The following is a 12714-nucleotide window of genomic DNA, read 5'->3' as shown; positions in this document are numbered from 1 at the left end:
ATGTACAAACACACACACACACATACACTATATTGGCAAAAGTTTTGGGACCTCTGCCTTTACATTGTGGTACATTTGAACTTAAATTACATCCCATTCTTAATCCGTAGGGTTCCATGTGGAGTTGGCCCACTCCTTGCAGCTATAAAAGCTTCAACTCTTCTTGGAAGGCTTTCCACAAAGTTTAGGAGTGTGTTGAAATTTTTGAACATTCTTCTAGAAGCGCATTTGTGAGGTCAGGATCTGATGTTGGACGAGAAGGCCTGGCTCGCAGTCTCCGCTCTAATTCATTCCAAAGGTGTTCTCTATCGGGTTGAGGTAAGGACTCTGTGCAGGCCAGTCAAGTTCCTACACACCAAACTCGCTCATCCATGTTTTTATGGACCTTGCTTTGTGCACTGGTGTGCAGACATATTGGACCAGGAAGGGGCCATCCCCAAAATGTTCCCACAAAGTTGGGAGCATGAAATTGTCCAAAATGTTTTGGTATGCTGAACCACTAAGAGTTCCTTTCACTGGAACTAAGGGGCCAAGCACAACCCCTGAAAAACAACCCCACACCATAATCCCCCCTCCATCAAACTGCACAATGCAGTCAGGTAAGTACCGTTCTCCTGGCAACCGTCAATCCTCTATCGGATTGCCAGACAGAGAAGCGTGATTCGTCCCTCCAGAGAACACGTCTCCACGTGATTACACTTGGGGATGAAAGGCTTGGATGAAGCTGCTCGGCCATGAAAACCCCATTCCATGAAGCTCTACGCACTGTAATTGAGCTAATCTAAAGGCCACACGAATTTTGGAGGTCTGTAGATATTGACTCTGCAGAAAGTTGGTGACTTCTGCGCACTGTGCGCCTCAGCATGCGCTGATCCCACTCTGTGATTTTACATGGTCTACCACTTCGTGGCTGAGTTGCTGTTGTTCCCAATTGCTTCCACTTTGTTAAAATACCACTAACAGTTGGCCGTGAAATATTTAATAGTGAGGAAATTTCACGAATAGACTTATTGCACAGGTGGCGACCTATCACGTTACCATGCTTGAATTCACTGAGCTCCTAGAGGTACCCATTCTTTCACAATTGTTTGTAGAAGCGTCTGCCTGCCTAGATGCTTGATTTTATATGACTGTGGCCACAGAAATAATTGGAACACCTGAATCCAATGATTTGGAGGGGTTTCCAAATACTTTTGGCAATATAGTGTATTAACTATAAATATATATATATATATATATATATATATATATATATATATATATATATATATACATATACATGTTTGCGCGCACACACACACACACATACTGTATATATATTATATTATATATACTTATATATATATTTATATTATATGTGTATGTGTGTGTGCACAAACATGTACTGTATATGTATATATAACATAAAAGTGTGTTTATATAGACTAATATATGTGTGTCTGCGTATATATATATATACACACACAGACACACATATATTATATAAACAAACTTTTATGTTAGAATCGATTAATCAACAGCACTAATATATATATATATATATATATATATATATATATATATATATATATATATATATATATATATATCGAAATTTTCTTGAAAAAATTACTTTAAAAATATTTTCATGGTAAATATAGAGTAACTCAGAGAGAATATTAATTGATTAAATATTATTTATGATTAATTTTAAGAAATATTATAATTATTTTTAAATTAATGTCATTGATGTTATGGAAATTGTTGAAAGGCTAAAATATCTAACCCACATTCTTTAACACAATATATGCACAAAAATAACACAATAGGCCTGTTAATTATGAAATTGATGTTTATGGATGTCAATGTTTTAAATCTTAGTGCAATTAAAATTACTATCACATAGGAAAAAGCCACCAAATTTGAAGAAAGACGTGTTATATCATACATATTATACTGTATCCATCATTACACTGTTTTTTTTTTATTCTAGTCACTGACTCACAGTTACTTTTAGTAAAATTAAAAGAAGAATGCCAAGAAAATGTTACCATCCACAGATGAATGATACCCAGTAGTGCTGGTGATTTACTCTTGTCCTCACACCGCCTCTGATTGATTGCTAGTCGTTGGCCCTGAGACCACATCAGAACATCAGTCCCAGCTGTCACGGACCCTCTTTAGATAGCCCTCTGACACACCGTACACCCTTACACCTTTGATTTACAGCAATGACACATTCTCACGTCTTCACGCCTGATTAAAAGTATCCCATCTGAAAGCCTCCAGCAGTCGAGCGTTCGGTCAGGTATAGGAGCAAATACGCACCAGCTTTTACTCAGTGCCATGGACAAAAAACCCTCAGGAAGTCTTCTTCCACGTCTTGCTTTTTTACTTCTGATTGGTGCTCTCAACGTTCACACAAGAAGCATCGCAAGTCCAGGTGAGTTTATTTTTATTACTATTTTTAAACAGATTGAAATGAAGTTCTTGATTGGCTGATAGTAAGCTAAACTGCATATTTCCAATTTTACAGAAAACCAGGTTTTCCATTCAAAGGACGATTCTGACATCCAGAATCAGATTTTGTCATTTTTACTAAGGAAAAACATCATGCCTGTCCAAGAAAACGATGCACTAGGTAAATTAACAGGATTATCTGAACATGTAGACAGATTGAAAATTAATTTTAAGCACCTTATAATATACAAACCGGCACTTACTTACATGTTTTTGATGAATGACAGGACTCGAGCTGGCCAGAAAAATCACAGAGCTGCAGGAGGTCTGTTCAATTTTGCTCATGTGCAATTAATGGAACAAAGTTTATTTTTAAAGGGATAGTTCACCCAAAAATAATAATTCTGTCATATTGTACTCAAATGATTATGAAAGCTAATTGTCAGAAATCCTCTTTCAGCTTGCAGTCCTTCAAGAGGAACTAAATCTAGAGAGAAAATTGGTGTCAAATGCAATAGAAAAAGAGAGATCGATGACCAGCAAAAGAGATGATGGTGAGTGTTACTTTTTTTATGAACAAAAAAAAATGATATCTTCAATGCAGTTGATAAAAGTGTCTGTCAAATGCATAAATGCAAATGCTTAATTTTTCTATTTCATTTTCAAGCCTGTTTCTGGAAATACTGTGTTTGAGGATCTTAAAGTGAAGAGCCAGGAGCAAGAAAATCTGCAAAATAATCTAAAGCCTTAAAGATGTATCAAAAAAGTAGAGCATTTTTAGATATGAAATTATATATGTATTCATAATGTGTCATGATAAACATGATAGTCATTTAATAATGTACTCATGACTGTACTATCAAAAAAAATGTATTTTATTTAAATGCTATATCAATAAAAAAATCATGTTAAATTGATTGATGTTACTCTTTCATCTCATTCTTTAGTGATCTCAAGTTCATAAGGAATAATTTCAAAATAAATGTAGAACTGATAGTCTTCTGCTTTGAATGATATGACCTCTTGCCTCCCTCTAGTGTTGAGACTTTGTTGAACATTCCAAATGTGACATATTTTCCCTTGCTAACACATATGAACATATAAAAAGAGAGAATTACTGCCATAACAAAATATCCATAAATAATTGAATTAGAAACACTCTTAAAGGAAATTGTAAATTAAACTAACTTAAAAAATTGCCTAACAAGAATTAGGTAAAAGTTTTATCTTTTTTTATTGTTTGAATTTATTTGAATACTTTCTTTTCAAAAAGAAAAAGAAAAGAAAAAAGCAATGTTTTAATTTTCAATAGGGACACCTCCTATTGTCCCAACTCCCAAATTGCATTATTAAAGATTTCTTAAAAAACAAACAAACAAAAAAAAAAACAACGATATACATTGGAAGACAAATTCCTGTACAAGTGCACATGATGAAACGCTGCACATTAATATGAGTTCTGGCATTCAACTGGCAAATCTGATAAAAAAAAAATTAAAAACTTATCAGGATGGATGCAGTCTTCCATGTGGGCTGCACTGAGCAAGATATGTGTAGAAAGGGAAGAGCTATTTCCAATGGTTATTAAAAGCATAAACGCATCCATTTCATCCAGACAGTCCTCAGTACTTGCAAGAGGTAAGTTCAACATTGCTAATTCATTTGTTTTGGAAACATAAAGAATAGTTCACCCCAAAAATTATGTCCTGTCATTCCAAACCTGTATGAAATTCTTCAGTTCCAAAGTTGTTTTGGACCCCATTGACTTCCATTGTATGGATAGGTTTTTAATTTTTGGGTGAACTATAACTTTAAAGCATGGTCAGTCTTTTTTGGAGGAGTATCAGAATAATCTTTTTAATCACAAGTGAAGTATTACTCTGCAATTTATTTTTCCGTAAAATAATTATTGGTAAACTGTTTAATGAAGACAGGTGCTTTGCAAATATGTGATTCTTATACTAACATGTAGTTATATTTGTTCCCCAGTTTGAGAGTATGTGGTTCACGTTTATTCTACTTCCGCTTCTGTCTCAGTTCACCCTCAGCGCTCACTGTCCCAGTGGGTGCGCTTGTAATGTTAAGGGTGCTGCAAAATGCATTGGAGACATCAGCGACATCCCCCCTCTAGACCCAAAAACAACCTTTCTACTCTTGCTAAAAGACACAAACATAAAGGTCCTCAAAGACCGAAGTTTTCAGTCGTTCTCTCTTCTGCTACGAGTAATGATCACGCATAGCGCTATTGACACAATTCAACCAGAAGCCTTCCATGGTGCTCCACAGTTTCGGTCCATCAAATTGTCATCAAACGCACTCTCGGTCTTCCCACCCAAGGTGTTTAGTGAGCAGAGCAACTTGGAGCAACTGCAGCTAGATGATAACCAAATAGTTTCCATTAGTTCAGAACTCTTCGAGGGGTTGGTCAACCTAAAAGAGCTAGATCTGAGCAAGAACCGCATCTCCCAGCTGGACGCCAATGTCTTCCAGAACTTGACTGAGCTGATTTACCTAAACTTAGCTGGTAATCAACTGAGGAACCTCCCAAAGACGCTTTTTCACAACCTACGTCAACTCGAAACTCTGGTACTCTCGTCCAACCAGTTGGAGACTCTGGAAAGTGGTTCCTTTGACCATCTAAGCAATCTGTGTTTTCTATCGCTTCAGAAGAACCTGATCCAAGAGATTCCTCCGCGTCTTTTCTGGCACTTGCCATCCCTGCTCAAGCTTTCAATGTCGGGCAACCGACTCCAGTATATTCCAGATGAAAGTTTCTACTACTTACCCAACCTGACCATGCTCACCCTCTTCAAGAACCCCTTGATCTCTCTACCTGACCAGCTGATCGGCAACATGCCGGGGCTCCAAGAATTGTACCTTTACAATACTAGTCTTGTTACTGTCCCTTGGAACCTTTTTGCTAACATGACAAACCTACGTTTTCTCAATTTACACTTGAATGACAAGTTGAGCTTCCTACCAAAGGACCTCTTCTGTTGCCTGCCCAACCTGAATAAACTGTCCCTGAAACACAACAACCTTCGGACACTGGAGGCGGACCTCTTCTCGAATTTGACTAGTCTTCAAATTCTAATGCTTAATGATAACAAGCTTGAGTCTCTCCCAGAAACAATCTTTAGCAATACTTCAAGACTAGAAATACTGGACCTGAGCCGCAACCATCTAAAGTATCTCCCCGGAGATGTTTTCACACACACACGGGCGCTGAATGTTCTCTCTCTTAGCGGCAACACATGGAAGTGTGATTGTAGCATTATGGGTATTGCAGAATGGATTCGCGACAACCCAAGGCTAATCAATGACTCGGAAAAAGGAGTGGCATGCTATGAACCGTACCACTTACAAAACCATTCGCTGCAAACATTGACTCATGCAGAGCTCAAATGTGGTCAGGTTGTTTTCCAGACAATGATTATGACTACAAGCATCATTGCCACACAGTTTCCTGCAACATCAACCCCACCACCGTCTACGGCTTCAAGCACAAAAGCAAGAACTACAGCGACTTTAACTACACCTTCAAGTACAAGCACTTTTGCAACAACAGCCTCTCGCTTTTCTCCTACTTCTGATCCTATTTACATAAAACAAGGCAACGACTACAGCAATGATCTGGCGTTCTACGAAAAAATTGTTTTGGATAACGGACCTGAAATTGTTCACAACAATCATTACGGTGGTTGGGTGTACCTGTGGACTGTCCCGTCGACCGGTCCACTTAGTGGCTTCATGACGGCTTTGTACATCGTTCTCTTGGTCACAGGTGTAGTACTGGTTATGGCCACCTGGTATGCTTTGTATCGGCTTCATAAGGTGATGTGGCTGTTACAGAAAGTCACTATGGGAGACAAAAGAATAATGGCTAGAAGAGTACGAAGCTTCAAAGTCAAACTCTAGAGGAAGCTTAAAGTTAAGTTGTGTTTTCACATTATTATGCATACTAACTCCACTCTACACATATTTATTAGGAAAAAAAAAGTCTATCAAGCTTCTATCTTGCATTTTTCAAATGTTATACAAGTTACAAATGATGTTCAGCACAACATTTGATGTGAAAAGTTGAATGAATTTCTTGTTTCCAGGTTTCAATGAAAATTAATCACATGGTTTTCAATATGGTCTCAGAATTATGTATGTGTACACCGATATAAAATGAGACTTGATTTTATGATATACTAAAAGCTAAGCATGACCATAAATGTATAATCATTTTTGTAAACATTCATGTATGCAGCCATTTACATTGAATCAATTGTTTCTTTTTAAGTTTTCCTTTCTGCAATCTTTACATTTGTAATGCTTTACATTTACAAAACTGATATGGACACAACCTTGGTAGGTGTTTGGAAAATGATATATGTAAGACCAAATAAAATGTTTCTGTGCCTTGAGAGTGTTTTCTTTGCCATGAATGCCACCTGGTGGTTAAACAATACATAGCAAAAGTTACAGGGCAAAATAGTCTCATGCTAACATATAGCAGCCAAACAACAACTATAATATAACAGCCTTTCCTACATTAGTTATTATGATTAGTTATAATTATTATTTTTAATTTTAAGATAATAATTGTTTTAGATGAGGATAGACATCACACTGCAAATAATTTAACAAAATATGCACATAATCAACCTTACACCCTAAAAAAAAGTTGCGGCTTTATTTTTTAAATACAATCAACTTTTTAAGATATTTAAGTTATTTCAACTTAAATTGCATTAAACTGGCTTTTTTTAAGTTGAAAATTGCTTAACTTATTTTGATGAGTTAAAGCAATGTGAAAACATATGTTGTCATAACTTATTGATAATATACTTTTTTAAAGTGCCATTTTTTATTATTTATTTGTTTGTTTGTTTAATGTTCTGGGGGAAAGCGTGACTTAAAGTGAAGTGTACATTTTCATGCTACTGTAGCATAGTTAGTTTAGCTTACCCAGCAATCATGTTCCAAGCACTGTCATCACATTCTTACCACTCCCACATGACCAACGATACGCCTCAATGAGCCCAACATTGAAGTTTGATGTGATTATGAAATGATATTGATTAGGTGTAGCCTACACCAACGAATCGCAAACCCCTGAAGATTTTTATTACAACATTAGCAGGATGTGACCCGGTTCGTTTGAAACATTAGAACAAACAATGACTCTCCTACATTACTAGATATTTTACACGTCAACCTTTAGTCAGAAGGGTTAGGGTAAGTTCATCTAAAAAACAGAAAACAGCTTCTAAACTGTTGCGCTGTGGGCGACCCGAGTTCGTCCTTATCACATTATTTTTATAGGGCTACATAATCTTCAAATATCGTGCTGTCATAGAAACCGGAAAATGATCAAAATGCGTTTCCAATTCAAGAGTAAACATGAAAACAGACCATATATTGTGATATTTATGAGTCATGAATAACCGGCGGAAGATTCGTAGTGTTAATGGCATCCAGAGATTTGTGCGAACATGTCCAGGTATGAAAACATCCCACTCTATCTGCCTGGTGACAGTATATAGATGGGAAAAGTCTGTCAAAAACATGAAACACAGATCATTCTGAATAAATATTTCCCGCCACCTCATGATGCCTAAACTGCTTTTCTCGAAGATTCGGATCTACGAGTTCAAGGATCTCATTCGGAATAAGAAACAACCAATGACGTAAATAATTTTACTTGTCTTTCCGCATAGCCTATATAAACTTCTTAAATCGACTGATATGCTTGATGGATACAAAAGTGCTTATTTTTTTCATCCCATAGAATGGACGTGCTTTTGAGCAGAAAAAAGCAGAAAAACAATATCAGATGTGTTTTGATTCAGAAAAAGACTGAAGTCTATCATTATCAGTAAGTGTATTGTTATATGCATATGTGTATAAATTAAATCTGAAATCATCAGTTTATGGGTACTTGATGCATAAGTAGTAAATTTTTACTGTCAAACCTTAAATTAATGTATAATATAGGAAAAGTGTTGTTGCCTTTATAGATCATTTTAAATGGTTTTTCGGTGTGACAATTTGATTCATTTATTTTACAGACATTTTAGTTAAAACAGTATACAAATGTCGATGTAGTCTTCATAAAATAAGAAAAATTTGGGTAAAAAAAAAAAGTAGCTATAGCATGTCTCACCACAGGTCATTTTAATTTAAAAAATGCATCAAATGTACTTAAAAGTGTTTTATATCACTGTGGATGGCAGAAATATTTAATTTTAGACACTCATTTCTTCATCTTTTTAAGACAGGGCCGTTTGACACACGGGCCAAAGCTAGCTGATCTGCTGGAAAATAGAGGTTAGTTCAAACACTCTTCAACACACAGTTCGTTATTGATGGTTCCATGAAGAATCTTTGCCATCCATGGAACTTTTGCATTACACTAAAGGATCTTTATAGTGGAAAAAAGTTTTTTTACGGTCTTTTGGTCCAGACCAAAAACAAAAAAGTCCTGCGCATAGTGTTCACACAGTCATTTTAAGACTGAACCTAAAGAAACGGCTTTAAGGACGTATATTTTGTGACAGAACTAACAGAATATCCAAAACAATGTCATGTGCCCAGCTAAATGCGTTTGATGTATGTGCGTACATATGATGGTATTTTTTACCAGCTGAGAACTTATAAAGCTGCTTATAAAAGAACTTATAAAACGTAAAGGAGTCAATACATCACCAGGACTTCCTACGTTGCTGAAACCTGTACCGAACTGTAATGGGCTCATATGCTTGAGCATTCTGACCTTTTAGGGTCGTATCTTGTGACATCACTTCCTTTCTTTGGTTAGTTTAGATGTCTTAGGTCCACATTTTCAGCTTTCTTGGTCTGCTTGTTTGGTGCGCACCAAGGTTTGGATGGCAGCTTCCACACTTATTCAGATGAACCGCACCAAGTGTGGCAGGTTTGGTTCGATTAAAAACAACTCTGGGGCGATTGCTCTGTTAGTGCGGTTCATTTGAATAAGTGTGAGCGCTACCATCCAAACCCTGGTGCGCACCAAACAAGCGGACTGAGACTGCTGAAAAGATTGGTCTCAGTCCTCTTTCAAATGAACTCTGGTGTAGTTCGACTGAAATGTGAACACAACACGGACCATGTAAACAAATCAAAAACAGGATGTGATGTCACAAGATGCGACCCTAAAAACGACAATGCTCAAGTACAGGGCCGTCTTTAGGGTGGTGCAATGGCACCGGGCCCCGCGCCTGAGGGGGCCCCCCGGAAGGCGAATACGAACTGACCCCTGAATATACTAAATGTAAACTGACCCCAAAATATACATCATAAAAGCGTTTTTTCTTCTTCTTTTGTTTCAATGTTAGAAATGACATTGTGAACGAACGTTAAGCAAACCAGGACTAAATGTATCATTTTCTTTTTTTGATCTGGACCAAAAGAACCAAGAAAAACGAAATACAAATGTAAACACACCCTAACAGAGCAATCGCACCAAAGTTTGTTTTATTTTAACCGAACCTGCCAAGTGTGAACAAACCCTTATATTATTAAAATGTTGTTTACTCTAAGAATAAATGGTTCTTTAAAGAACTGTGGACTGAAAGGTTCTTAAGGGAACCCAAAATGGTTATTCTATGGCATCACTATGAAAACCCCATTTTGGAACATTTACTTTTAAGAGTTTATGTATATTATAATTTTTTTTTTTTTTTACATTCTTCTCCGAACAGATTATCTAGCTGCATTTCGTTCATTTCTCCAGTCTGAGTTTAGTGCGGAGAACATTGAATTTTGGCTTGCCTGCAGGGAATATAAGCGAATGACTTCATCTGGCAGACTCTCTAACAAGGCAGCAGATATTTACAAAGAGTTTCTCCATCCCATGGCTCAAAAAGAGGTCAGTATGTGCACTTATTAAAGCATTAAAAAGAGTAGGGACTTTCCAAACAGTTAGTGCATTACTGCCGTTGAAATGCCGTTGCATCATAGTAAAGTTTATTAATAGGTGCAATGTTTAATATTTGGGAAGGTAACCAAAAAGTTGAAGGTTCAAATCTCAGAGAGCAAGGCACCAGATTTCTTCTAAAATACAATTTATGTTGCAAATTAATTTACACAAATTTTAAAATGCATTAATAATGGTTCAACAGAAAAACAAAACTGAATTTTTGCATCTGATATATTTGCTTAACAAACACCATTTAAATTAGTTATAGAAATATACTTCAATTTATCTTTCATAGATCTGAATGTTAAATTTTCACAGGTCAACATCGACCATCACACTCGTGAGAAGATCAAGAGATCCTTGGTGAAGCCCGACCTCGCTTGTTTTGACGAAGCTGAGATGCATATATACAGACTGATGGAGAAAGACTCCTGCCCAAGGTTCCTCAAATCTCAGGACTATCAGAACCTGAGGAACACAGCCAGGAAACCAATGTAGACCAACTATACTGATGACAAGCTAATTCACTGGAAAAAGGTTTCTTAATGAGCAGCCGCAGAGAAAGAGGACATATGCACGTGGTTTAGAGGAAATGACTGAGGAGAACAGAAAGTGTATGTGGTGGGCAGATGTTCAACTTCATTGGTTTAGAGTGATAAGATGAATGAGAAAAAATGAAAATGTCAACGTTACAGGAAATGATCTAGAATGAAGGTACATTTCCACAGTTATTTGAGAGATGGACTGTTCTGTTCTGTGAAATGGGCGACTTTCCTATAAAAGTTGATCTTTTAAGACTGTACCAGACTAATGTGTTGTTAAATTGTATTGTGACACCTCAAGATTTTGTGTCATGGTGTCTCATTTTCAAAATATTTTAAACAGCATTTTGCTAATTTTTTTATAGTAATTATACAACTTTTATGACCTCATAATGAGTGACCACATGGGACCAGTTACAGCATAAACATTCACTTTACCTTGTTCTAAATAATAATAAAAAAGATTATACGAAAATATCTTGAGGGTTGACTTTTACATTACAAAAAAGGTATCCAAGCAAGGTTATGATATTACAAGATGCTTATTAGAAAGACATTTTAATGTCATTATTTCCTCAAATATTAACTGAATATTACTAAAACAGTGACAATATGACAGGGGTTGACTCATAACCTAAAGTTACTCTTATATAGTATGTATGTGTGTGTATATATATATATATATATATATATATATATATATATATATATATATATATATATATATATATATATATATATACACTCACCTAAAGGATTATTAGGAACACCATACTAATACTGTGTTTGGCCCCCTTTAGCCTTCAGAACTGCCTTAATTCTACGTGGCATTGATTCAACAAGGTGCTGAAAGCATTCTTTAGAAATGTTGGCCCATATTGATAGGATAGCATCTTGCAGTTGATGAAGATTTGTGGGATGCAAATCCAGGGCACGAAGCTCCCGTTCCACCACATCCCAAAGATGCTCTATTGAGTTGAGATCTGGTGACTGTGGGGGTCATTTTAGTACAGTGAACTCATTGTCATGTTCAAGAAACCAATTTGAAATGAGTCAAGCTTTGTGACATGGTGCATTATCCTGCTGGAAGTAGCCCTCAGAGGATGGGCACATGGTGGCCATAAAGGGATGGAAATGGTCAGAAACAATGTTCAGGTAGGCCGTGGCATTTTAAACGATGCGAGTTTAGGCACTAAGGGGCCTAAAGTGTGCCAAGAAAACATCCCCCACACCATTACACCACCACCACCAGCCTGCACAGTGGTAACAAGGCATGATGGATCCATGTTCTCATTCTGTTTAGGCCAAATTACTACCATCTGAATGTCTCAACAGAAATCGAGACTCATCAGACCAGGCAACAATTTTCCAGTCTTCTTTTCCGGTTGTGCGTGTTGTGGCTTCACAAATGCTTTGCTGCATACCTCGGTTGTAACGAGTGGTTATTTCAGTCAAAGTTGCTCTTCTATCAGCTTGAATCAGTCGGCCCATTCTCCTCTGACCTCTAGCATCAACAAGGCATTTCGCCCACAGGACTGCCGCATACTGGATGTTTTTCCCTTTTCACACCATTCTTTGTAAACCCTAGAAATGGTTGTGCGTGAAAATCCCAGTGACTGAGCAGATTGTGAAATACTCAGACCGGCCCGTCTGGCACCAACAACCATGCCACGCTCAAAATTGCTTAAATCACCTTTCTTTCCCATTCTGACAATCAGTTTGGAGTTCAGGAGATTGTCTTGACCAGGACCACACCTCTAAATGCATTGATGCAACTGCCATGTGATTGGTTGATTAGATAATTGC

At 36.9% G+C, this 12714-nt stretch overlaps 3 protein-coding genes across 3 annotated transcripts; all 3 read left to right on the top strand.

The window, feature by feature from the left end:
- Positions 1-2288: 2288 nt before the first annotated feature.
- On the top strand, positions 2289-3291 carry uts2d (urotensin 2 domain containing). Its single transcript, XM_077226706.1, has 5 exons — positions 2289-2422; positions 2516-2620; positions 2727-2768; positions 2907-2993; positions 3107-3291. The coding sequence occupies exons 1-5, from the start codon at positions 2326-2328 to the stop codon at positions 3130-3132; spliced, it is 357 nt and encodes a 118-aa protein (XP_077082821.1). The 5' UTR covers positions 2289-2325; the 3' UTR covers positions 3133-3291.
- A 733-nt stretch (positions 3292-4024) lies between these two features.
- On the top strand, positions 4025-6851 carry LOC143736097 (uncharacterized). Its single transcript, XM_077226681.1, has 2 exons — positions 4025-4077; positions 4429-6851. The coding sequence occupies exon 2, from the start codon at positions 4438-4440 to the stop codon at positions 6355-6357; it is 1920 nt and encodes a 639-aa protein (XP_077082796.1). The 5' UTR covers positions 4025-4077; positions 4429-4437; the 3' UTR covers positions 6358-6851.
- Positions 6852-7557: 706 nt separating this feature from the next.
- LOC143736088 (regulator of G-protein signaling 21) lies at positions 7558-11383 on the top strand. Its single transcript, XM_077226671.1, has 5 exons — positions 7558-8117; positions 8219-8305; positions 8705-8757; positions 10149-10315; positions 10685-11383. The coding sequence occupies exons 1-5, from the start codon at positions 8038-8040 to the stop codon at positions 10862-10864; spliced, it is 567 nt and encodes a 188-aa protein (XP_077082786.1). The 5' UTR covers positions 7558-8037; the 3' UTR covers positions 10865-11383.
- Positions 11384-12714: the final 1331 nt, after the last annotated feature.

Source organism: Siphateles boraxobius, unplaced genomic scaffold (assembly GCF_051911475.1).
Source record: "Siphateles boraxobius isolate OS27281-9 unplaced genomic scaffold, OSU_SipBor_1 13, whole genome shotgun sequence".
Classification (NCBI taxonomy): Eukaryota; Metazoa; Chordata; class Actinopteri; order Cypriniformes; family Leuciscidae; genus Siphateles; species Siphateles boraxobius.
The sequence above is the reverse complement of the archived record's forward strand: the minus strand, read 5'-3'. Positions and strand labels throughout refer to the sequence as shown.